At 50.6% G+C, this 24272-nt stretch overlaps 8 protein-coding genes across 8 annotated transcripts; 5 read left to right on the forward strand and 3 right to left on the reverse strand.

Annotated features, from left to right (window-relative positions):
• Positions 1–1006: 1006 nt before the first annotated feature.
• On the forward strand, positions 1007–1495 carry COCMIDRAFT_105354 (uncharacterized protein; the record flags this gene model as incomplete). The annotated part of the gene is made up of 1 exon (XM_007693548.1): positions 1007–1495. One exon carries the CDS (start codon positions 1007–1009, stop codon positions 1493–1495), a length of 489 nt encoding a protein of 162 aa, XP_007691738.1.
• A 654-nt stretch (positions 1496–2149) lies between these two features.
• COCMIDRAFT_8585 (uncharacterized protein) lies at positions 2150–4583 on the reverse strand (the record flags this gene model as incomplete). Its single annotated transcript, XM_007693539.1, has 10 exons — positions 2150–2282; positions 2338–2673; positions 2746–2878; positions 2934–3135; positions 3185–3309; positions 3370–3768; positions 3820–3912; positions 3959–4084; positions 4137–4190; positions 4241–4583. The coding sequence occupies 10 exons, from the start codon at positions 4581–4583 to the stop codon at positions 2150–2152; spliced, it is 1944 nt and encodes a 647-aa protein (XP_007691729.1).
• Positions 4584–5933: 1350 nt separating this feature from the next.
• Positions 5934–9613, forward strand: COCMIDRAFT_29524 (uncharacterized protein; the record flags this gene model as incomplete). The annotated part of the gene is made up of 7 exons (XM_007693540.1): positions 5934–6365; positions 6412–6694; positions 6750–7841; positions 7891–8101; positions 8151–8407; positions 8456–9162; positions 9218–9613. 7 exons carry the CDS (start codon positions 5934–5936, stop codon positions 9611–9613), a joined length of 3378 nt encoding a protein of 1125 aa, XP_007691730.1.
• Positions 9614–10241: 628 nt separating this feature from the next.
• COCMIDRAFT_105345 (uncharacterized protein) lies at positions 10242–12017 on the forward strand (the record flags this gene model as incomplete). Its single annotated transcript, XM_007693549.1, has 2 exons — positions 10242–10295; positions 10350–12017. The coding sequence occupies 2 exons, from the start codon at positions 10242–10244 to the stop codon at positions 12015–12017; spliced, it is 1722 nt and encodes a 573-aa protein (XP_007691739.1).
• A 196-nt stretch (positions 12018–12213) lies between these two features.
• On the reverse strand, positions 12214–12993 carry COCMIDRAFT_105369 (uncharacterized protein; the record flags this gene model as incomplete). Its single annotated transcript, XM_007693550.1, has 2 exons — positions 12214–12764; positions 12834–12993. The coding sequence occupies 2 exons, from the start codon at positions 12991–12993 to the stop codon at positions 12214–12216; spliced, it is 711 nt and encodes a 236-aa protein (XP_007691740.1).
• Positions 12994–13455: 462 nt separating this feature from the next.
• Positions 13456–17403, reverse strand: COCMIDRAFT_105365 (uncharacterized protein; the record flags this gene model as incomplete). Its single annotated transcript, XM_007693551.1, has 11 exons — positions 13456–13909; positions 13959–14209; positions 14263–14447; positions 14504–14928; positions 15586–15789; positions 15848–16209; positions 16259–16583; positions 16636–16752; positions 16805–17083; positions 17139–17280; positions 17334–17403. The coding sequence occupies 11 exons, from the start codon at positions 17401–17403 to the stop codon at positions 13456–13458; spliced, it is 2814 nt and encodes a 937-aa protein (XP_007691741.1).
• Positions 17404–19730: 2327 nt separating this feature from the next.
• COCMIDRAFT_29529 (uncharacterized protein) lies at positions 19731–20588 on the forward strand (the record flags this gene model as incomplete). The annotated part of the gene is made up of 3 exons (XM_007693541.1): positions 19731–20099; positions 20352–20446; positions 20567–20588. The coding sequence occupies 3 exons, from the start codon at positions 19731–19733 to the stop codon at positions 20586–20588; spliced, it is 486 nt and encodes a 161-aa protein (XP_007691731.1).
• A 621-nt stretch (positions 20589–21209) lies between these two features.
• COCMIDRAFT_40123 (glycoside hydrolase family 16 protein) lies at positions 21210–23765 on the forward strand (the record flags this gene model as incomplete). The annotated part of the gene is made up of 4 exons (XM_007693544.1): positions 21210–21380; positions 21429–21484; positions 21538–22223; positions 22738–23765. 4 exons carry the CDS (start codon positions 21210–21212, stop codon positions 23763–23765), a joined length of 1941 nt encoding a protein of 646 aa, XP_007691734.1.
• Positions 23766–24272: the final 507 nt, after the last annotated feature.

Consider the following 24272-nt stretch of genomic DNA (forward strand, 5'->3'; position numbering starts at 1 on the left):
ATCGTCTTGGCCCAATTGGGAATCCCAACACCCGGGTCCCGGCAGCCTTCTGCATTGGCCGAGTCTCCCAGCTACAAAGCTCAACTCTCGCATCCATATTCCAGGTTTGGCAAGCATCGGCACCTCTACGGCATGCTGGCGTTTAATCCGTCAGCTCCGACCCATCTATTCTTCAATCCCTCTTTCCGCGGAGAAGGCCTGAGCAATAACAAACATTCCATCTCCAACACATGTCATTGCGAAACAGCACCTCAGACAGGGTATGCTTTGGAAGTACTGCAACACTCGTATTGGTGCTTTTTAGGTCCCGCCCTCAACGATACTTAGTCAAAAGGCATGTCATCAGTATTCATGCGTTGCAGCGCCCTAGTACTCAACTCGCCACTGACGGCGTCGTCGTAATGTGTCAAGTCTACCCAGACCGTCGCTGCACTTGAGCCCCTTGTGTTATGTTTGTATAGGTGTAGAAAAAAATAAGCTTCTTTTTTTCCTTTTTTTTTCCTCCTGCAAAACGGACATGCAGTGATCGACAAGGCGACCACATGTGTATGGCCCGATCCGAGCTGTCGGCCAACCTAAGAGCTGGTATGATCTCACATGGCGTCACTCTGAGTGCTTCCTTGATTCACTCACACACAACCTGCTGCAATAGCAATGAAAGACGTACACAGCAATAAACTGCACGCACTGAGATACACCTAGGTGGCTAAGTTAAAGACTCGGGATTATGTCGGATCTACGAGAGAGCCTGGTACTGACTAGATCTAACATAGGCATATGATCCCTTATCTTATCGATCTCAACAAGCCCTCAAACCAATTAACTAATCCCGAATACTTACACAATGTCGAGTGTTCAAATGACGTATTACTTGTAAATTGATTCTTTTCTTCTTCTTTTACTTATTAGCAATCAAGCCAACAGCTATCCCAATAAAACAACCAACAAACCCCAACCCTATTTTTTTTCTGCCTTTGGGGAAAAAAAGATTAGTCTTGCTACTACCATGGGCCAAGCAAAGCCGCATAAGCCCATTGTTTTGAACGCCAACGACATCACCAGCACGGCTTCGGAGCGCTTCCCAGACCCCAGTGCTGGCGGCGACGTTTCATGGCGAACATTAATCTCCGCACCAAAGACGCGCTCAAACTCCTTTACCGTGGGCATTGCTACATGCGCTCCGGGCGTCTCGGCCGGGTGCCAAGGCCACCTTAAGCCCCACCGTCATAAACAAGCCGAGCTGTATCACTTCACCTCTGGTAAGGGCATCGTGACGATTGATGGGGTCGAGTACCAAGTAAGCAAAGGGAGCGTGGTGTGGATACCCGGTGATGCCGAGCATGGGGTTCGGAATTTAGGAGGAAGAGGAAGAGGAGGAGAGGATTTGGTATGGTTGTATGCGTTTGCTACCGATGCGTTCGAGGATGTTGTGTATCGGTTCAGTGAGGGTGGTAAAGAAGCAGCAGCAGCAGCAAACATAAAAGCGAAATTGTAACCCGGCGGGCGCTGGCAGGAGCAAATGGGTAATATACTTGCTTATGTGAGATTGCGGTCGCAGCAAGATATAGTTAGGAATTCTCATATATATATATATATATATGGTAAAGGATCAGTTGAGTAGTATGTATGTATGTAGCGCAAGACGGTTGAATATGAGCTAAGATAAGGCACCCACGTCGAATAGTACCAACACAAGCTAACCTATATTGTGGATGAAGTAGACATGTCATGTACTTATGTGCGACAGTGCCAAGCCATGTTCGACATACTACTCATCCATAACACTGCATGAGCCCACCTCGAGAATCTCACACCAGCCCACGAGCACACTTGTAGTTTACGTGCCATTCGAGATTGAGGGAATAGAAAACCAGCAGCAAGGTGATTACTTCGCGGTACCTTCTGACCCTTGTCAGTCGAAGCAAAATACGCATCAAGAAAATATACACTCAGCGTTGCCATGGATGACGGAGGCTACTACACACAGCTCCACCAGCATTTTCTTTGGCTTATCAAGACATATCGTTTGACGGTCAAACTTGGTTCCAGTGAACATATATTTCCTACGTATATGTTTTCCCGATTATTAGAAGCCTGTGCAAAAAAGCGACAGAGATGAGAAAAACGAAATCTCCTTCAGACGAAAAATCTAACCTCCCTTCTTTCCAATGGGAGCCTGGACATCTCCAGTCACCTCGATATACTTGCCTGGGTCACTGGGATCGCGCTGCGAAACTTCTTCTCCAATAGCTGGCATAGAGCGTAGACGGCCTGCTACAGGTCTAGAATTATTCAGATTAGCTTCCGGTCCAAAGAATATTGGGAGAGAAAACTTACGCCTTGTACTGCGCGGTAAATAAGAGGTCGCCGTTGCGATTGAAGACCGGGTCCTTGAGGTTGAATTCACCAGCGCAAGGGTGGGTGAATTTGCCAGTTGCCTCGAGGGCATCGTTGATTGCTTTGCAAATGGAGTTCTTCTCCTTCAACATCTCAGGGATTTGATGTTCGAGTTTGTTGACGAATTCTCTGCTGTTCGTTTTGTCGTTCGGCACGCCTTGCTCATCATGGTAGGGGAAGACAAAGGCGTGTTGATTCTCAAAACTCGTTTTCATGCCGTCGGCACTGGTCGAAGAAAGGACAATATCGACCTGCCAGAAAGCCTGGACGAAGAGACTAAAGTGTTCATGTGTCAGTCATTGGCAGAAGATGGTTAGATGGCGCCTCTGGCGTTCTGGTTGACCTTACTTTCCAACATATTTCAGATTGCTCTCGACCAAGCGAGTGTAATATCCATCATATTGCACTTTGGCTTCAGTGAAACCACGAATCTTGATTCTACCTTGGCCTGGAATTGGCACAACATCCACTGCACTGTAACCTGAAAGAGAAAATGCGTTAGCAGGAGGGGTTGGTCGCATCAAGACAAGACTTACTCATGTTTCGACCGGACAAATGGTCTGACCAGTTGCAAAAGTCTTGTGGGAAGTGCCAATCTTGGTTGCTTGACTTTGTTCCGGTGTCGCAACTCTTTGACCAAGACCACGACACTCCGTCCGCACGGGAAACGGCATCAAAACCTTTGTTGACGGCGTCTTGGAAATGATCACGAGTATTGACATTGTTCAGATTCATCCCCTAAAGCAGGTTAGCCAAAATTGTCCTTCATCACGGAATGAAAACATACCTGAGCATTCTGCGTAAAGTCGTAGTATGGATCGGTCCACTGGTAAGATCCATGACGTCCTAGAGCGGAGGAGTACGTCCAGTGGAAACGACGCTGACCAGCAGGGCCATCTCGTGAGATTTCCACTGCGAGGCGTTGGATTAGCCTTTTTTCGGTCATGCAATGAACCTTTTCTAGCTACTCACTGGTTTCCGCGACGATTTGCAAGTCGTCATTATACTGTCGAAGCATGGGGATGACGAACTTGTCTAGAAACAAGCCTTTCCGAATGATTGCAGTTCCGTCGATTCGCTTCTCCTTGTCAGGGTTGATGGTGGTAAAGTTCCCGCTCCATGCCAATGTCCTTTCTCCTTGCACTGCGCGATTCTCGGTCATATTGCAGTAAGTCACACAGTTTCTTGCTGCATCACCAGTCCAGCCAAGTTTTGGGTCAGCTCCAGGATCAGATTTGTAGGGGTACGTCTGTAGATTAACCCAAGTTGGCATCAGGACATCTGCAACTTTGTAGTTGCTAGCTTTGGCTGGATCTATGGCCAAGCCATAGCCCAACGTAGTGCTTGAAGATTCTTTGTTGGTAGTGAGCCCTAATCATGGTTAGCTCTCTTCAGACAGATGCAAATGGAAGGAAAGCCAACATTGATGAAGCATGGATGCAAATGCCGTAATTTGATTTGCGTCCATGCCAGGCATACGGAGCTCAGATTCAGGCAGAGAACTAATGTCGGCGGCTTGAGATATGTTAGCACGGAACATATGGTCAACAGCCTAACATACTAGTGAAATCCAAAAAGAGGCGTTGGATAGAGAAGTCGCCAGCTTGCTTTCCGAAAGACTCGATCGTCTTTTTGACTTTGTCCAACTTTGCCTGGAGTTCTTGAGTCTCTTCTGGTGTATTGCGGCCTAAACGCAGGTTAGATATACGAAGTATTAAGAGACATAGTTATTGACTGACTGTCTCGTAGTTGAGTCTCGTAACGAGTGACCTCATTGTGCAAGCTGTCGAGAGCTAAAATTACGTCAGCAATCTCCTAGGCGGAATGAATCATTGTGACGGACCAATATCAACCTTGAAAGCGATCTGAAAGCCCTTTAGGTTTTTCTTCTCTTTCTTTTTAGTAGCCTTGTTGAATACTGCGGTTGTGCCTTCGGTGAAAGTCAATCGAAACAGAACAGATCCACGTCCCGCTCCTGCAGCGATGACTTGGACATCAGGGGCGCCAATCTTGCCATTGATGTTACCGATGATACCAACAGTCTCGCCATCGAACTCGATGCTGTCCATGTTGTCACCATCAAGATCCCACATGGCACTCAAACCCGAATTGACACTGTCCTGGGACATGGCCAGGAGCAAGTCATATTGGCCTGTGCTGGTTGAAGTAGTTCGCGTCTCTGCCATCGTGAGTGGACTCGAGGAAGCAACAAGGTCTCGATTGTATTTTGAAGAATGATTTCTCAAGTGACTTTAGATCAAGGTCGGACTCGAAGTTCTTATACCCATCGACTCCGTCCAGACCTAACATCCGAAGTCAGCTTTGACATGCAGCAGACGAGACTTGACTTGGGGGCAGTGGAAGACTCTCAACTCGCTGGCTCATGGCTATCGACGGACTAGTAGATAGAACTCGGCTAGTGTCTGGCTCAGCTTTCGGATGCTGCTGAGGGATTATTGATTGTGATGCAGGCTGAAGCGAATATGCTGGGGACGACGGTCTGTAGTCGGCCCAGACCAGCTATGGCTGATCATTAAACAGAACATAGCCTCTATCTTGTGGTCCATTGTGCAAGCGATAGGTGACTTTGCATCATATGATCTGGAGGAGTGTACGGCCTCCCCGTAAGACTGAGAAAAGACGGCAGAGATTATGCAGGAACTTGGAGCGGCGAGTAGTAATTGGTCCATTTAGGTGAAGCTAGGAACCGGTCGTACAGCCAAACTCGTAAACTCAGCTCTCCAGTTCACGGAACTATACGAGGAAGCCAGAAACAGAAGCATGGGGAAGTGGGGAGTAAGGTTGCAGGACCAATCAGGCCTGTAGCCGCCCTATGGTGGGTGCAAGCAGGGCCAAGCGATCACAAGCCACATCGGCTCGGCCGCCCGCCCGTCTTTTTCTCCGCCCTTGCATAGTCTACAGGGATCTACACCAATGACGGGTGAGTCGACCACAGCCAAACACAAGTTCAGCCCTACTAGGCAATCATGGCTTTTTTCGCCTTGCATATGGTAATTCCTAATATCAGTATCGGGTTAGAGCCAAGCTTTGTGACGTTCTAGATTCAACCGCCGTCGTCAGCCTTGACCAGACTCGGACTTGCTAACAATCAAGGTCAAATACGCAAGCCTCGGTCAAGCCTCAATCAAGCCGCTATCGATAAGCGATTGGACTACTTTCTGGGACGTGTCCTCGTGCACGGAAATCGCTCCGCTATGTTTGCCACTATCCATAACAATCAAGCCGACTTGACTTGATTGCCGGTTGGCAAGTCTGGCCTTGACATGATATTGAAGGCTACTAAGTAATGAGCTGAAAACCGACGCCGGACAGGCCATAGAGCTAACTGGACTCGAACCGATATCTTCCCAAGACAGATTCAGACTGTTTTGCCGAATTGAGCACAGCCTGCATCGCAATCACCATCATCATGCCTCCTATATGAACCCCCAACCCGTCTACACTTGGGACTAGGGAATTATGCCTTCGCTGCCCACTTGTCCAAGATACCCAAAGATAATCTTCTTCATTCCACCATGCCTTCCTCTGCTGTCATCACCTCCGACGCGGAGTTGATGTGGAATGTCCTCCCAGCAGTTGCACTCCCATCCCACTCCAAATTCTTGACCGCACGTGATAGGAATGGCCAACCAATGGTGTTTGGTGTCGGCACCGATTCCATTCTTCGTGTCGCTCAAGAGAGCCCAAAGGACCGCCTCCGTCAGCTAGTTGATCTCCACAAGAAACTAAATCTGCCGGCTGATGCTCTCGTCGATGGCTTTGATTTGTATCAAGCCAATGATGACACCATCTATCTCGCTGTCACATATCACACCAAAGACGAGGCAAGACTGGCGGCTGCACAACCTTTCCTCCCGGCAGATGTGGATTTCACTGATGACACGACCACCCTACCTTACTACAGAAGTCTACGATTAGACGACATGAAAGTCAAAGACTTGTTGCTGGTAAGGTCAATGCAACAATCCATCTTCAGCTGTTGACAATCACAAGGGAAATTTCATTGGCGTGGAGCAGTTTCCTCCTATAATCTTGAATTACACAAATGCTGCAACGCGGTCCGATAATGTCAAGCATTACGAGATCGTTGCCGACCAAGTCACAAATGAAGGAGACTTGAGTCTACCCCTCAACGCCTCGTCCATCATCGGTATGGTAGTTGGCAAGATCAAGCGTCACACAGGAGTCTTCGTTCTCTTTACTCAGAAAGAGCAACGCGTGTTGATGTTCAGCTCTTGGACCACCCAATTTGACAGTACCTTGGTCTGCCCACCAAGTGAGTCCTGACCGTTATCTGCCGAAACAACGTCATATACTTATATAAATTACAGATGCGGGCTATGTCGCAGCGCTCCCGAATAGCAAGGGCAACAGTGATCTCATCGTCGGTGGCGATGGAATCTGGCACTTTACTTCCCAGTCCATGTTAGCTAGAGATGCTCAAGGCCATGCCATCTGCCAGGGCCCTGAGTTTCTAGGTATCAACGACATGCACATTGCAATGACCGCAACCAAAGCCAGCATATGGGCAACCACGGGAGAGAGTGGTGTCTCTTACGTGGAGATTGACGCTTCCAAGCTAGACGGAAACGCCCACCCGGCGGCCGCGAATGGCGTACCGCTCCTTCCCAGCGGTCAAGGCGGTGGCATTGCAGGGTACCTCGGACCCCATGGATCAAATGCCGTCTTTGTTTCCGACAAAAAGAACCAAATGTCTTACTTTGAGCAGGCTGTTGACACCAAATTGTGGAAGCAGACACCGTTCTGGTTCCCCAGCCTTGAAAAGACACTTCAGATTCACTGCTACATGACACGTATCGTCGCCCATGATGAGAATGGAGGCATTCTGCCAAAGTGCTGGGTCAAGCTCACCAGCACCGGTACTGTCAATGTAGTTGCCAATGGCTTGCCCGTCACTCTCGATGCCAGCCCATTTGACATTCAGGCTGACGAGGAAGGGGCCGTCAGTATCATTAACCCAACTAACGACATATCAACATACCAATTCAAGGTGGTCGAGGTCTTCGATGCTGATAACAAGACCAAAATCCCGCTTGCACAGACAGGATCAATAAACCCGGCAGCGAAACTGGAGCTTTCGCTAAGCAACATGTCCGTCGATCGCCTGTCTACCGCCACCACCGCTAACGGCGAGTCTGTGTTTGATAACAAGGACAAAGCAAGCTTTGAGACGGCAGTGGCGGCCTTGAAAGAATTTGACACCGCAAGAGCGGAACTGGAGAAGACGGCCACTGCACGAATAGCCAATGTGCAACTGGGAGGCATTTCAAAGCCGACACTGGCGGTCAGTTCGGCTGCGGATGGCAGCGTTCTTGGAAAAATCAAAGATACCTTCTGGGACGCGTGGCATTTTATTGTCTCAAGCTGGGACAAGGTCAAGGCATGGGCTATTGAGGTCTACAGTAAGGCAATGCGAGATTGAAAGTTGAAGCGCTACTAATTGTTGTACAGATGAAGTCAAAGCGTTCGTCATCAAGATTGGCGAACAGAGCTATCGCTTTATTCTCAAGACAGCTACGCAGATTGCAAAGGCGGCTAACTTTATCTACACCAAGTACCTCAAGGCGCCGTTTGAGCGTTTCGTCAGATGGGTCTCAGACTTCTTCTCTTGGAGTGATATCGTCGAGGTAAAGAACAATATCGTTGACTTTGTCAATGCCACGTAAGTTCAATCACCGAAGCTTTCCGAACTATTGCCTGATAGACTTTAGTCTTGATTATGGATCATCGAACCTCGATTGGGCTGCTAACAAGGTCGATTCCAAGTTTGATGGATGGAAGGCTATTGTAAAACAGAGCCTCGCTCCAGGAAATATTCCGGACAAAGTGGGGAAGAAGAGCGCGGGACCAAAGGCACAAAAAGACGTTCCCAAGGACGCAAGCGATAAGATGAAGCAAGCCGACGTCAAGCAGAACTGGACAAAGTACCAGCTCACTCACGGTGGTGCCCTCCGAGGCTCTTCAATTGGTAAGAAGACTTTGTGCGAAATGCGAAACATGACTGACCGATGAGCAGAGGGAGCTATTGGATCCAATTTCGTCAAACAATATCAGGACACTTGGGACACCGTTGTCAAGCCCATGTTCGACTCCCTTTCCGACAGCGTCGAGACCATCATGCACGACGTATCTCTCCTCTTCAAGCAGAACTCGGACATCACACCGGCCGAGATCCTGCAGAAACTCGGTGTTGACGTCGTAATTAGCATTCTCGATGCCGTCAAGACGCTCCTCGTCGGTCTGCTCAAGCGCTTGGCGCACGTAGTCGACGACTTCAAGGCGCTTGTTAACAAGAAGATCAAGATTCCCATTTTTAGCGACCTCTGGGTGCTTGCCAACAAGGTATTCAACAAGGACGTCGAGGCACCTACCTTTACCGTAATCGGTTTCATTGGCTTCGTGCTGGCTATCCCATTGACGCTCACTTGCAAACTTTTCACTGGAGGCAAGAAGCCGCCAGCGCCAAAGTTCAATGTCAAGACATTGAGCGCATTCTTTGACAACTCTGCGCCAGAGAGCGACAAGAAGTCATACAACGGCTTTGCCGCAATGCTAGAGACGGGAGCCGCTTCAATGCTCGCTATAGTCGGGCTTGCAAGCACAGTGGGTCTTGGCGGGGCGCTGGCGGCGATATTCGACTTTCAACTCCTGTTCGGCTTAATACGAGTGGCTGTTTGCATCCCGACGAATAAAAATCTCCCGCTATGGGAAGTCCGCTGTGCTGTACGTTTCCTCAATCTTTGACCTCTGACCAGAGATGATGCTGATAAACCCATAGGTATCTGCTGCTGATGCAGTCAACGTCTTTATCCTAGCCATTGCACGCAAGGTCGACAAAGGCGGCAAGGGCGAACAGGTGCTTGCTGTCATTGAAGGTTCCATTGCTCTGCTAAACATTGGCTTGCATACTGCAGTCAACGTAGCGGAGCTCACAGAGGAATGGCAGGGCAAAGACGAGGAGAGAACTGGTTATCAGATTCTCATCAGTGTCCTGGGCGGTGTGTCGACTATTGGTAAGAATGTTTCAACCATTAGCATGGAACCGAATACCAAGTTGGCTGGCGTTGTGGCAAAGCAGGTTGCTGGCAAAGCTGCGGGCTTCTTCAATGTTGTCAATACGTATAGCAACATTGGGAAGGGGAAGTACACCTATATTCTGAACTCAGGAAGCTAGGAGGCTTAGATACAGGAAAGAAATCGAGGTCGGGAGTTTCTAGTTTGTATTTCGAGTAGTCGTTCTCTTTGGTTGGTTGGTTGCTTATACTACTACTGTTGCCGGCAAAGCTTGTCGCTACTAAGTAGGTGCCCGCCGTAGCCAAGGCCAGCGGGCATGCAGAAGATTCCCAACACACCAAGCTGTATCGTGATGAAGTAGACATGTCGTAAGACAATATCGCCATGCTTTTTCGCGCAGTCGGCGTTTATCTCTCCAGTCAGGCGACGTGCACAGAGCTTGCCGCTTGTGGCTATGCGCTCCCCAAGCGACTGCAACTGCACGCATCTGGCCATGCGACTCCCACGCACAAAGTCTCGTCTCACGCCATCTGAGCTGACAAACAGCGCGTAGTCTGCACGTCGCGTTACCGTAGTGGTGCGGTATTCGCATACCCACCCAATGCATTCGCACCATAGGCCCAACAAACCGTGGCCGGCAAGGACCGGACATGACCTCATGGCTCCAGCGACTACCGTTTGCAAACCCTTTAAAAGTAGCCGCACCCAACGACTCACTACTTACACCATCTTCCCCCAAAACTAATCCTCTAGCCAAAAGCTTCGTCCCAATTGACATCTTGGCAATCATGGCTCAAGATCTGCGCTCTCAGGAAATCAAGAATCCCATTGACGTGGCTGAGGTGAGTGCAACATCATCGTATGACATTGGCCCTAGCTAATTCGGCAACATGCAGTACCTCTTCCGACGCCTGAAGCAGGTTGGCGTCGAATCAATCCACGGCGTCCCTGGCGACTACAACCTTGTCGCTCTCGACTACATTCCAAAGGTCGGCTTGAAATGGGTCGGCAACTGCAATGAGCTGAATGCTGGATATGCCGCCGATGGCTACGCCCGAGTAAAAGGCATTTCCGCACTTGTGACGACATTCGGCGTGGGGGAGCTCTCCGCTGTCAATGCAATTGCTGGTGCTTACTCTGAATATGTGCCAATTGTACACATTGTTGGCTACCCATCCACCGTCTCGCAAAAGAATGGCGCTCTCCTTCACCACACGCTCGGAAACGGCGACTTTACCGTCTTCTCGCGCATGTCAAAGGAAATCTCATGCGCCGTTTCCATGCTCAACCACCAGCACGAGACTGCCATGCTGATTGACGATGCCATCCGCGAGTGCTATCTCAAATCAAGGCCAGTCTACATCTCGCTGCCCAGCGACATGGTAACGAAGAAGGTCGACGGTGACAGACTCAACACGCCTCTTGACTTGGAATACCCGCCCAACGACCAGGAAGCCGAAGACTACGTAGTTGATGTAGTCCTCAAGTCTCTCCATGCCGCAAAGAACCCCGTCATTCTGGTCGATGCATGTGCAATCCGCCATCGTGCCCTCAAGGAGACCCACGAACTGGTCAAGAAGTCCGGAATCCCAACCTTTGTCGCCCCAATGGGCAAGGGCGCAGTAGATGAGACGCTTCCAAACTACGGTGGTGTATATGCCGGAGACGGATCCAACGCCGGTGTCCGCGAACGTGTCGAGTCGTCCGACCTGGTCCTCAGCATTGGCGCCATCAAATCCGACTTCAACACTGCCGGCTTCACAATCCGCATGTCGCAACTCACAACGATTGACCTGCACAGCTACGGCTGCAAAGTGCGCTACTCCGAGTACCCCAACGTACGCATGAACGGCGTCTTGTCCAAGGTAACCGCCAAACTTGGACAACTCAACATCGAATCCGGCCCCAAACCCAACAACGACGTGCCCCACGCCGAAACAACCTCTTCAGACGACAAAATCAAACACGCCTGGTTCTGGCCCAAACTCGGCCAATGGCTCAAGCCAAACGACATCCTCATCACCGAAACCGGAACCTCCAACTTTGGCATCTGGGAAACGCGCTTCCCCGCGGACGTAAAAGCCATTTCCCAAGTCCTCTGGGGCTCAATCGGATACGCCACAGGCTCCTGCCAGGGCGCCGTACTCGCAGCCCGAGAATCAAACATCAAGCGCACCATCCTCTTCACGGGCGACGGTTCCTTCCAGCTTACCGCGCAGGAAGTCTCGACTATGATTCGCAACAAGCTTGCTCCCATCATCTTCGTCATCTGCAACAAGGGGTATACAATTGAGCGCCTGATTCACGGCTGGGAAGACGCGTATAATGATGTCCAGGAGTGGAAGTACAAGGATATTCCTGGGGTATTTGGTGCGGCTGAGGGAAGCGTACTGACGTATCGGGTTGAAACGAGGGAGGAGGTGGAGAAGTTATTTGCGGATGAGGAGTTTTCGAGTGGAGAGACGGATAAGATGAGGTTCGTCGAGTTGGTTATGCCGTGGGATGATGCGCCTGCTGCACTTAAGGCTGTTGCTGCTGCGGCGGCGAAGACGAATGCTGCGTAGACTTTCCTTTTTCTCTTTTCTCTCTGATAGAAATGGGGGGGCATGTTTGGACGGGTAACGATGTCGACGATTTCTCTCTTCTCTTTCTTTCTTTCTTTTTTCTTTCTTTACATGTAGATTAATTAATGAATTCAATTACACTCCATACCAACATGTCCTATATACCCTCTTCCCCCTCCCTCACTACCTCGTCTACCTACACCATCCCAACCGCAACCGCCAACGCACCCGCAACGCCCATCCACCCCAATACCACCTTCCCCCCCTCATTACTCTCCGGCCCCGTATACCCCCCCGTCTGACTCGGCCTCGCCCCCGACCCCGTCCCCGTCGGTCCCGCAACCCCCGTCAAATTCTGCACCCTCAACCACCCACTCGCAACCACACCCCCCAACCCCGCCTCTCCGACAAACTGCCTTACATCAAACCCGACCCTCATCCCCGCCAACTCTGCATACCGCGCCGGCACCTGAAATCCCGCCGGCTGCTCGAACAAAACAAAATTATACGCGTGCGGTATATCGCCCACGGGAGGCGAGGGTTGCAAGTAGGGCACTGGGTTGGGGGAGGGGATGATGAGGGAGGAGGATGGCGAAGAGAGGGAGATGTTGGGGGCGAGCCAGTGGATTAGGGGCACGCGGGTCGAGTTTCGGGGGACGTCAATGTCGATCATTAGGAGGATGTAGAGGTTCGAATTTGAGGCGGGGGTGAGTTTCGGGGCCGAGAGGGAAGGGGGCTGGGCGGTTACTTTTGGCAAATGTTAGTTTTGACGCGTTTTTCTTTTATAGAGGGGGGGGGGGGAAGGGTGGTTAATACCGGGACGAGGGAGGAGCTCGCCCTGAGGAGAAACGGTGTCGTTGTTGTTGTAGGTTATGGTTAGGTTTGTTGGACCGCCCGGGAGAGGAAAGGCTGGGGCTACATCCGCGGCTGTGGTGGAGAGCAGCAGTGCTGCTGCGCTGAGGAACGTCGTCTTCATGATTGCTTGTCTTTTGCTTTCTCTTGTTTATGCTTAAGGAGAGAAAGGAATTGCGCAAACAGGACGCGTCGTCGAGAAAAGGACAGCCACCGGTATATGTAACATTTAGAGTTACAGATGGTTCCCGCGTTTTGATTGGATCTGCCGGGTGTTCCTGGTACATGACGTCTTCGAGGTGTGATGATCGCTTGTCACTTGCAGCACGAACCAGTACCGAACCAGGCCTTACGCCGCTCGAGAAGTAATTATCGCTCTCCCAGCCGCGTTTTTTCGTAGAGCAACATGGGTGTTGCAATATCGCTGCTGTTAGCTCGAATCGTCATGTAAACTATTCTCTCGACATCTAATGTGCGCATGACTGCATTTCGGTCTAGCTCTATTTCTAAGAGGCTTTTTTTGTCACCATGTTTTCTTTGCCAAGAGTGTTTTTATTTTTTTCCGCGTTGTCAATAACATCCCAACCTACGCCCTGGTAATCATGTGTTCTCGCGCAGGTCCGACACCAATCCATTTTACCTTGACACCCACAAAGTTTTGGATGTACTCGACATAACTCCTCGCCTGGTGGGGTAGGTCATACCAGTTGGTGACGCCCGTCGTCGGCTTTTGCCAGCCAGGTAGCGTCTCGTAGTGTACCTCGACTTCGGCAAGCATCTCGGGGTTGGCCGGGAAGCCATCAAGTGTCTGACCCTTGTACGAGTATGATGTTGCTACCTTGATTTCAGCAAAGTCATCAAGGACATCGAGCTTGGTCAGGTTGATGGCGGTGTAGTCATTGCAGGCGTGTGAGTGCTTGACTACGACAAGATCGAGCCAACCACAGCGACGCTTGCGGCCAGTTGTGACACCGACTTCGTGGCCGACTTGCTGGAGTTTCTCGCCAATCTCGTTTAGCTGCTCGGCGGGGAAGGGACCACTTCTCCAAGTCAGACGTCGCTCGTTTTTTGTTAGGGTATACAACTTACGATCCGACACGGGTGGTGTAGGCCTTGACCACGCCGATGACTTCAGTCAACGACCGCCATCCGAGATTAAGACCTGTGATAACACCTCCAAGACCAGTGTTTGACGATGTGACAAAGGGATATGTGCCGTAGTCAATGTCCAGCATCAGCGCGTTGGCACCTTCAACAAGGATTTTCGCGTTCTTGGCCTTTGCCGAAGCCAGGAGAGGGATCTGGTCGACGACATATGGAGCGAGTTTTTCGCGGAGGCCCTTTGATACAGCGTCAGCCATTCGTCATGTACACCGGCTACGCGACTACTCACCTTGTACCTGGCAATCTCCTCCTCGACATTGTACTTGAGCAGGTCGCCAAAGCGTCTCTGGAAGCCATTGGCCAACCTCCGGAGCTTTTCCTCGAAAATAGCCTCGTCGAACAAATCGCACATGCGCAGACCGCTCCTGGTCATCTTTGTGCTGTAAGTTGGGCCGATACCCTTCTTGGTTGTGCCTATGTCACGCCATCAGCACTGCGCAAAGGTGCAAACGTGGTCGCCGGATGCTCACCAATCATGCCGCCACCCAGCTCCACCTCCTCGAGGCCGTCGACCATCTGGTGCACGTCAAACACGACATGGGCGCGGTCCGAGATGAAGATGCGGCCATCGGTGTTCAGGCCGTGCTTCTCGAGTGCCTCGAGCTCCTTGAAGAAACTGGGGACGTGGACGACGCAGCCACTGCCAATGACATTGATACAGCCGGGGTTGACGAGGCCGCTGGGCAGAATGTGGAAGTCGTAGGTGATGCCGTTGGCGACAATGGTGTGGCCGGCGTTGTTACCGCCCTGGGCGCGGCAGCAGATTTGCGACTCGTGGGCGAGGATGTCGGCGAGCTTGCCCTTGCCTTCGTCGCCCCATTGGGCGCCGAGGACGACGGTGACGGTCATCGTGAGAAAGGGAGAACAAAGGACGGGCGAGGAGGCGACGGGGCGGCTGGTGGGTTTTCAATCTGCCCATGGAGAAGCCGACTTGGCCGGGTTGCGGGTTACTAGTTAGTCACATAGGCCAACAAAAATATTTGCTGCGTGCCGTTGAATCATTGCGAGCAAGCTGCCCAAGCATTTGCTAACCCAGGGATTGTTACGGGCGCGCCCAGCGTGGTCCGGCGGTATTGCTTGTTGCACTCTTCCAATCGACGCGCTGCCATATGTTTTGCCCGCAGACTCAATGGCTTTCTTGGGCCTCTTCACTTTTCCTCTTCGCTGCCCCGCCATGCCCCGCCATGCACGGCGCGATGCCGCCATTTTCCGCACAAGCCAATGACGCACTGGCAGCCCCCGCGTGATTTATCCATTTTCCATGTATGTCCTATGTAAGTATGCAGTAGATGTAGCATGACCAGAAAACATGACTTCAGCAATACGCTGTGGTTCGAGCACTTTGCATGAACAATTACCTCACACACATCCTGTCACGGAATCTGCACATGAATACAAGGGAAAAGGTTGAATATTCCCAGTCTGACGCCTATTCATGCCATTACGCTAACATTCGACTAAAGCGAAGAAAAAAAAATGAATAGACAGCGCGTTGAAGTCAGTCTTCCATAGTCAGTGCATCCAGATACACACTTAGTGCATGTATCGGAACTCCGGATGCCGATATCCCAGGTCCTTGATCTCTGCATCCGTCTTGCCTTGCAGACGATAATCCCTCTTGCCCATGTCGCGCTGCCTGTTCTCCCACTTGCAGTAGATGATACCGAAGATAGCGAGTACACACACGCAGATTTGGCCAGCGAGGTTGATGGTGTGGCCAGTCTCGTAGCGGGGCGCATCCTGACGTTTATATGTCCTGCAGTTTTTGCGTTAGTTTGAGTCAATCAAGCACGCAATGAGATTATGCAACATACCAAGTTGCCACGATACCACCGGCGGTACCAAGAGTAACAACATAAGCGGTAGACACGGATCTAACGGCAGGTCCAGCGGCGTTGTTTGCCGCCCATGCAAGGAATCCAGGACCTCCGGGGAAAGCGCCAATGGTGATGAGGAAGATACCACCATATCGAGTCGAAGGGTCAGTTGCCCAGCGCATAATGCAGAAGCCAGCAATTGCAGGAAGCGTGAAAACGGCCAGGTAAATTCCACGACGGTTCGTCTTGTCTGACACGAAGGCGATAGCAATAGCAATTACGCATGCACACACGTACGGAGGTACAGAGTACAGCTGTGCCTTTGTCGCAGTCCAGCCAAGATCGGCAAGGATAGTAGGCTAGTGCAATGTCAGCAAGTTATTCACGCTTAAGAACTCGCAAACTTACCATGAACAGCGAGATACCCTGCACGGTAATGTTGATGAAAAAGAAGCCCAGGGCGCAGAAATAATTGGTGATGTTCATCACAGCCCTCTTGATGTGGTGTGGCTGGGTCTTCTCGTTCTCGTCGCCTCCACCCCGCTGGATAAGTCGCCTCGAAGCAATCATTCGTTCACGCTCGTTCAAGAACCAGCAGTCTTCGGGACTACGGGGCATCATGAAGGGAGCAGCAAGACCAACGAGAATGGTGAAAAGTCCCTCGAAGAAGAAAATGTTTCGCCAGGTGTGGATGATCATGCCTGATGCGCCCCACGGAGGAATACGGGCAAGACTTGGCACATGTCAGTTCGCGTTTGAAATTTGATCGCAAAATGGATACACACCCAGTAGCAAGCAAACCGCCAAAGGCTCCAGCCATGGAGGCTGCTGACACGTAGATGCCGACACGGAAGAGAAGTTCATTACGCTTGTAGAAGCAAGTAATGAAGAATGCAAGACCACTGTAATGACTCAGCAAGTAAACTTTGAGAATGCGTATTGAGCAATACTTACGGCATTACACCACCTTCGAATATACCGAGGAACCCTCTCGCCACGAGCAAGCCCGCAAAGCTGTTGACAAAAGCAGTGCAGAGCGAGACAAAGCCGAATCCGCACACGAGAAGAGGAAGGTACCACTTGGGGCCGAGTTTCTTGAGAAGAAGGTTGCTGGGTACTTCTACAAACATGTAGACAATGTAGAAGATGGATGTGACCCAGTTGAATCGCACACCCGTGTTGAGATTTAGGTCCTTGCCCAAACCCTGGATACGCGCATTTCCAATGTTGATTCTGGTTGAAAAATTAGTAACTAATTCCTTCACTGCAGAGCGCGCGCGCTTCATACCTGTCGAGGAAACACAGCAAGTACAGAAACGTCGTGAGCGGTACAATGACGCGATCTAGTTTGTGTCGGACCTTGGCTTCTTCCTCAGGGGTCCAGGAAAATTCGCCCTCGGTAGACCTGTCGCTTCCATTGGCCTCGTCGTCTGGATGAATTTTGTTAGTACCTCCTCATCGTGTCAGGAACGAGCAGCCATACAAACAATGTCTTGCCCCTTTTCGATCTCGGCAGGGGAGCGTTCGTCCCCAGCACTGATTGGTTGCACCATCTTGTCGGAGGGGGCAGATATGGCAGCCAGTGGTCCAGTCAGAGGAATGAAAATTCTCAGTAATCGACTTGCTGTCGCCCCACACTATCCGAAAGTCTGGGGAAAAGAATCTGGGGAAGAGCACTGCCCATATAAGGTCGTACGACGGATCCTGTGGGCGACGGGCGTCTTAGTCCAAGAGGCGCTATGAGGCGTCGCACGGGAACAGGAAAAGGGTGCCGGCAGTTGCTTTGGTTTCTGCTCGCAGAGGGAGGGCAGGCAGAACATACTTAGCTTGAATCCTCTTGTCCCCTTTAAGCTGGCGGCAACGGGGCCCGGATGCGCCTCCAGCGGGGGAGGATTCAACCGAGTCGATACAACAACCCTATACCGGGCCGCACAGTCGCAAACCAACCTCTCTTTGGCTGACAGCTTGCGGGGCGACTCTTGGCCGACAGGGGCTGACTCGTGCAACTTGAGCCGATGGCGGGGAGGAATGGCGCTGTCCTTGGCGGAGCGGGACGACATTTTGTCGTCAATACTCTATGCTAGTAGTTGGTGGCGAACTCGGCAGTTGAGGTACCCAAGCCATTGACTGACGGCTACCATTGTCGCACGTGGTGCTGGCTGTGAAACCATGGTGTATCCTTGTGATCAAGTCAACGTTATTGGACCTGATGGGGAGCTGACATGCGCCGTTGCTAAGCAAACTGCGAAGTTTTGCATTTACCCACAGGCTCTTTAGCTTTAGACCATGTCCTAAGCGAGCCTTTCATTTCCAAGCCCTTCGACACTATCAGTAAGGACGTATCTATGTACGGATTTGTTCCACTTGCATGTCCCTGATTATGCAAGCTCATATATGTAAGTATCTTATTTAAAAAGACCCATAAGTATACCAACGTCTGGATATGAGTCGGTCCTACTTTTGCGCTTATCTTGCGGTACGAATGCATGTAAGCCTGCCTACCCTACGGAATATTCCCCAGATTGCCATCTGATGTCAGTGCAGTCAGATGTTCGGATGCAACCAATTTCACTAGCTCAACATGGGGCTGAATGCCGGATCGTCCACTGCTTGTCCTGGAGCCTCGTTGTCTCGGATGCGTCGAGGTAAAGTGAACAAGGCCAAAATTTCTTAGAGACCTGAAACAGCAGTTGCCAAGATATCACCGCCCCCTTGGGAAACTCGTATGCTGATCGCATGCATCATACCATTCTGCCTATCGCAGAGTATGCCCGTAATCACCAAAGCAAAATCCCCTGACACTCAACATTCTTGGCAAGAAAAAAACTACCCTGACACTCTGGAGTTTAAACCCAATATTCACTCACGAGCCCGGAAATTACAAAATCATAACTTGTGTGCACGTATACGAACGTCCGGAGACTCTCCGCAACAACAGCCATAGATTCTACGCTCCGCCTAGTAACGCCGTCTACAAAGGAGCGTCCAAGAAGCTTACACTCACAACACATCTAGTGCGAAACGCCCAAACCCACGATACTTGTTACAATTACGCAATGACCGTCATGGGACTCCACACAAATGCACCTGCTAAATTGGTGGCCTCTGCTGGCTTGGATGGCTGACTTGCGGCTTTGGTTTCGGCGCCTTCTCGACCACAGACTACGCTTTGATCATTACTGGTGCCTCTGCAATACCCTCGGTTGCGGCTGTTCCATCACGTGACCCTCACTACCCAGTTTCGATTGCGACACCCACATGCTCTGCTCTCCCCTCACCCTGTTTCTTCATGTGGTACGTTTTCCGACGACCCAGAAGAGTCCCTACAAACGCTGCATCAGTCCTTGCTATCAGTATCCGCCCGCAAAGCGCCTGCGCCTCCTCCTTTCGTCCATCACCATCCGGGTAGCCGACGGGAAACATCTACATTTGTGGTCCTGCCGCCCCCGCTGCTTCTCACTCTTGGCCATCTCCACAGATTTCTCGGAGCGTTCCCTTGGCACTCTGAATCAAGCTTCTTCCTTGCACTTGAACATCCGCAGTCGTATCTGGTTCTCAGATTGGTCAAGATGGCCGTTCAGCTACTATTGGAAAGCTATTGGAAATGACTTGTCATAATGTGGGCAAGATGCGAGTCTCATCAAGTCTTCACAGTGACAGCACAGTGTCCGAGTGAGCTTGCGCTAGTACTACTCACAACACGGACGCAAGATGAACAACGCCAATCTCATGAAACTAACAAACATTGTTCCTTTAGCTGTGAATGGACATTGGGACTGATTGAAAGTCCATAAAAAAAATCCTAGATGACCGGCGGAATATATTATACTACCAACAACCATCAATCATAATAAGCAAACGGACAAAGCAACCCCTCATAATGTCGATAACGCACGTTGTTTATTACCATTGTGGTCACCTTAGACTTATCCTAACTCACGAGCATGACGGAGACGAATGCCCCACTAACATGCCAGACACCATTACCACCCCAGAAAACTGCAACCGCTGCATGAACCCAAAGAGCGTCAACGACAATGACGGTAATAGCCGTGATGAATATTTTGGAAGTGATTTTTCGAACCCATCAGGAAGTTCAGATGACGCTACTGATTCTAACTACGATGGTGACGATGAAGATGACGAAGAAGGTGACGATGAGGGTGACGATGAGGGTGTCGACGAAATGCTAATCGACGAAATCATGTCCGACAACGGCAATGCTGTGCCGGCGCGTAGACTGATGAATGTAAATCCAGCAGAGGATTGCATGAACATAGACTAACGGACATGTCATGTTTCGGGGCATGGGGCGGATAAATGTTTAACTTGACGAAAAGTCCAAAACGGGGGCTGTGCAAAAGCGGCGTGCTAATGCCTTGCATACACAGTACGAAGCCGCGAGCGCTTTGATCGGTGAACTCCCAGAACAATGACGAGTTTCTCTCTCTGGTCTAGAAGGTCTAGAATGACTGGCACAACTACTGGCGACTTGGCGCAGCTATTCACGGTCCGAAGCAACCCAGCAAGTGTCGCCAAGACCAGAAAAACACCTGTTACGGTCAGCCTTTACGATATTGTCTTCTATGTCTCACAGTAAGCTTACTAAATTGTTTATAATGGTAGAGAATTGCGAATTGAATCAGTAGAACTTGTTTCGTGCATACTGTCACGTTATATCGTAGCTATCAATGAACTTTCATGTGTGTATTTCAGACTGCACAGTGATGCTTATTGATAATGTGTCAGCTCTCTCCATCTTCACTAGTTCACAAATGGGAGACTAGAGCTCGCAGGAATGCGAGGAGAGGCAGGTGTCGATGTCATTGCTATGTGCGTCTTCAGGAGTAATCTGAGCCTACTCTACCCCTTATCCCATACCATGATATTCACAAGCCATAGAGCATAAAACAGTATGCTTTCTCATCAAACCATTAAAAGGGAATCCTAAGGAAAAATCAAGACAACGGCAAAGTATGCATGAAGCTTGAGGACGACACGATGCCATAAAGACGGCTGGTATTGGATCGTACAACATGTGATGAGCTGAGTTCAACGTGAGACGAAGAGATATGATTTGAACTTTCTACGTTCGTGATAGTTCCTTCACCACACATTATCAATTTAAAAAATATACGCCTTTCAAAATCACCCATCCACTGCCAGTCTTCACGTGACTTGCCATCAAAAACGAGTCCGATGCACGGCCGCTTAGTGGCGGCAGCTACTACGTTATCGATAAGTAACGTTGGTTCCGACGGATGTTCCGACAACCTTCATCTCGGATGCCCACCTCCAACCCCCAGCAAGGCAAAAGAGCTCCCGCTGCCTCAAAACATACCACATCGAACTCGAGAATATGCAGGTATCTGAGGGAGCTCCAGCACATGGTGCGGTAGCGCATCTGCTACCGCAAACGTACAAGAGGCTCGTGTCGGAATGGCTCGAGGAGGACACGCCGAGTTTCGATTATGGCGGGTTCGTGGTCGGAGAGGAGGTGTCGGAGGCGAAGCTGCTGGGTAAGAGCGAGGTAAGTGATTCCCTCCTCTAGAAAATCATCTTGCTGACAAGAGAGTAGGGCATAGTAGCCGGCGTGCCATTTTTCGACGAAGTGTTCCGTCAACTAGGTTGCACGTGAGTCCTCCACTATCCAAAACACTCGGTACCAGGGATTGACACGATGTCAGTGTAGAATGGCATGTCAAAGAAGGCACATCCTTCCAGCCCATTACTCACTGCGCTACGGTCCGCGGCCCCGTTCGCCACCTTCTCCTTGGCGAGCGCGTAGCTCTCAACACGCTTGCCCGCTGCTCCGGTATCGCTACCAAGAGTCATCGCCTTCTGACCCTTTTGCGTGGCGCGGGATATCCCAATATTCTTGCTGGAACCCGCAAAACTACGCCGGGATTCCGCCTCGTGGAAAAGTATGGCATGCTGGTTGGTGGCGTGGACGCGCATCGTGTTGATCTTAGCGCCATGACGATGCTAAAGGACAACCACATTGTCGCTGCTGGAAGCATTACCAATGCTGTGAAAGCTGCCAAGGCTGCTGGCGGTTTCGCAATCAAAGTCGAAGTCGAATGTCAGTCCTTTGAAGAAGCAGATGAGGCGATTGCCGCGGGCGCTGATATTGTCATGTTGGACAACTTTACTCCTGAGGGGGTCCAGGTAGCTGCTAAGGACTTGAAAGATAAGTGGGGACGTGGCGTTGGCGATAGGAAGCAGTTCCTTGTCGAGGTTAGTGGGGGCCTGACGGAGCATAATGTCGAGAAGTATGTGTGTGGAGATATTGATATTGTGAGCACGAGCAGTATACACCAGGGAGTGCCGCATGTGGACTTTTCACTCAAGATTGTGCCAAAGAGCAAGAAGAGTGGTTGAAAAAACGCGGCAGTATAGGCTGGGCGTTTAGTGAGTGTTTCTTGGGGGACTGAGAAATCGCTGGCTGATGTACAAGTAGAATTAGTCAATATAACAGCGATATATCGATCTGATCAAAAGTTTCGAAATTCTCAATCATTATTGCCTTGTCAAAGCACCTACGGTTGCTGCTATGTCATCTCCTTACTGTCACTGATCACAAGCTCGTGATACTGTGTCGAGAACAGAAATCACTGTGCCACATTCACTGCTACAAAACGCCAATAAGACAATAGAAAGACACAGCTATTTTGAACCGTTAATGAGAACCAGGAAAACTCCTACATAATCGCATTACAATGCCCTTTCGTCTCCAATATCAACTAGTACAAATGTTTATTCGTTTCCCCTGCTAATCTGAACAGCAACATCGAAGCCAAAAGAGAACCCAATAACAGTAAAGAAACATCTAAACAGTCTCAACATCAAACATACAATCATGTCTTCTTCAAAGATCCTTACAACAGCCCTAACCATCCTCTCCCTCCCTCTCTTAACAACCGCACACCCCATGCCTACCCCCAACACCACCAATCCCACCACCTACACCCTCATCGACGACCTCAGTTCCAAGAACTTCTTCCCCTCCTTCTCCCTCTTCTCTTCTCCCGACCCCACCAACGGCTTCGTCCAATACCAAAACCTCTCCTCCGCCGCCTCCGCCTCCCTCCTCGGCTACCTCTCCCCCACCAACTCCATCTACCTGGGCGTAGACCACACCACCAAATCGACCTCTGGCCGCGCCTCCCTGCGCCTCGAGAGCAACAAAAGCTGGAATCGCGGGTTACTCGTCGCCGATATCCGACACATGCCTGCGTCGCAATGCGGAGTCTGGCCCGCGTTTTGGATGCTATCTGACTCGAAGGCCTGGCCGGAAGGCGGGGAGATTGATATTCTGGAGGGAGTGAACGAGGCGCGGGGGAATGCGGTGACGTTGCATACGTCGGCGGGGTGCGTGGTTGATAATAGCACTGGCGCTGGTGAGTTCACGGGGACAATGGTGACGGGGGATTGCGATGTTGATGCCTCCGGCCAGGGTAAAAATGCGGGATGCTCGATTCGTGCGCCAGAGAGCGGGAAGGCAAAGTCTCCGTCGTATGGGACGAGTTTTAATGAGGCGAAGGGTGGGGTGTATGCTATGGAGTGGATGGAATCGAGTATCTCGGTTTGGTTCTTTCCTCGCGATTCGCAGGGATATACAGAGTTTTTCTCGCAGGAGAATGCCACGGCTGTTGCGGCGCCGGATCCGTCTATTTGGGGTCCGCCGATGGCGCGGTTTAGTGGCTCAGGATGCGATTTCAGTGAGCGCTTTGTGGATATGAAGATTGTGTTTAACACTGCGTTTTGCGGTGAGTGGGCGGGGAAAGTGTGGGATGAGGAGTGTGCAGAGAGGACGGGAGTAGAGACTTGTGAAGAGTATGTCAGGGAGAATTCAGACGCCTTTCGCGAGGCGTACTGGGAGGTTGAGGGATTATGTTGGTTTCAGAAATCGTAGTTGTGCAGATCTATTAGTCCTTTCCTTTTCTCGTAACCTTTTTGTTCTCGAATTATCATATCTCCTGTGAGTAGAAAATTTTTGGCTATCATATATGTGGAGTGATTGATGTTTGTATGTATTCGAACTTTGCATTGGTCTCAGTAGTCATCTACCTTGTGTAAGGCCAGTCCCGAGGTGGCGAGACGCATGATGTTGTGCGACAGAGCAAGGATAATTCGACTTGAGGAGACGATGGTTCTTGACCCTTAGAAACCGGTTTTGATGAAGTTAAGCTAACATTCAGCCTTGTAGTTTGCGTGGCGCGAGGATTCATGCGGTCTCACCACCCTGGCTAGTACTTCTCTTGGGCAGCTTCTACATCTAATACGATTGAGCCCGCACTATGCTGTAATATGGTGTAAAGCGCTTATGCCAACGTTGTAGCGATGAGTAAAATCTGGCCGTCTCTATACCATGCGGTGCGGTCCCTACGAGACTCAATATAAACTGCAAAAACAGCACTAT

Source organism: Bipolaris oryzae (genome assembly GCF_000523455.1).
Source record: "Bipolaris oryzae ATCC 44560 unplaced genomic scaffold scaffold_170, whole genome shotgun sequence".
In the NCBI taxonomy this organism is placed as follows: domain Eukaryota; kingdom Fungi; phylum Ascomycota; class Dothideomycetes; order Pleosporales; family Pleosporaceae; genus Bipolaris; species Bipolaris oryzae.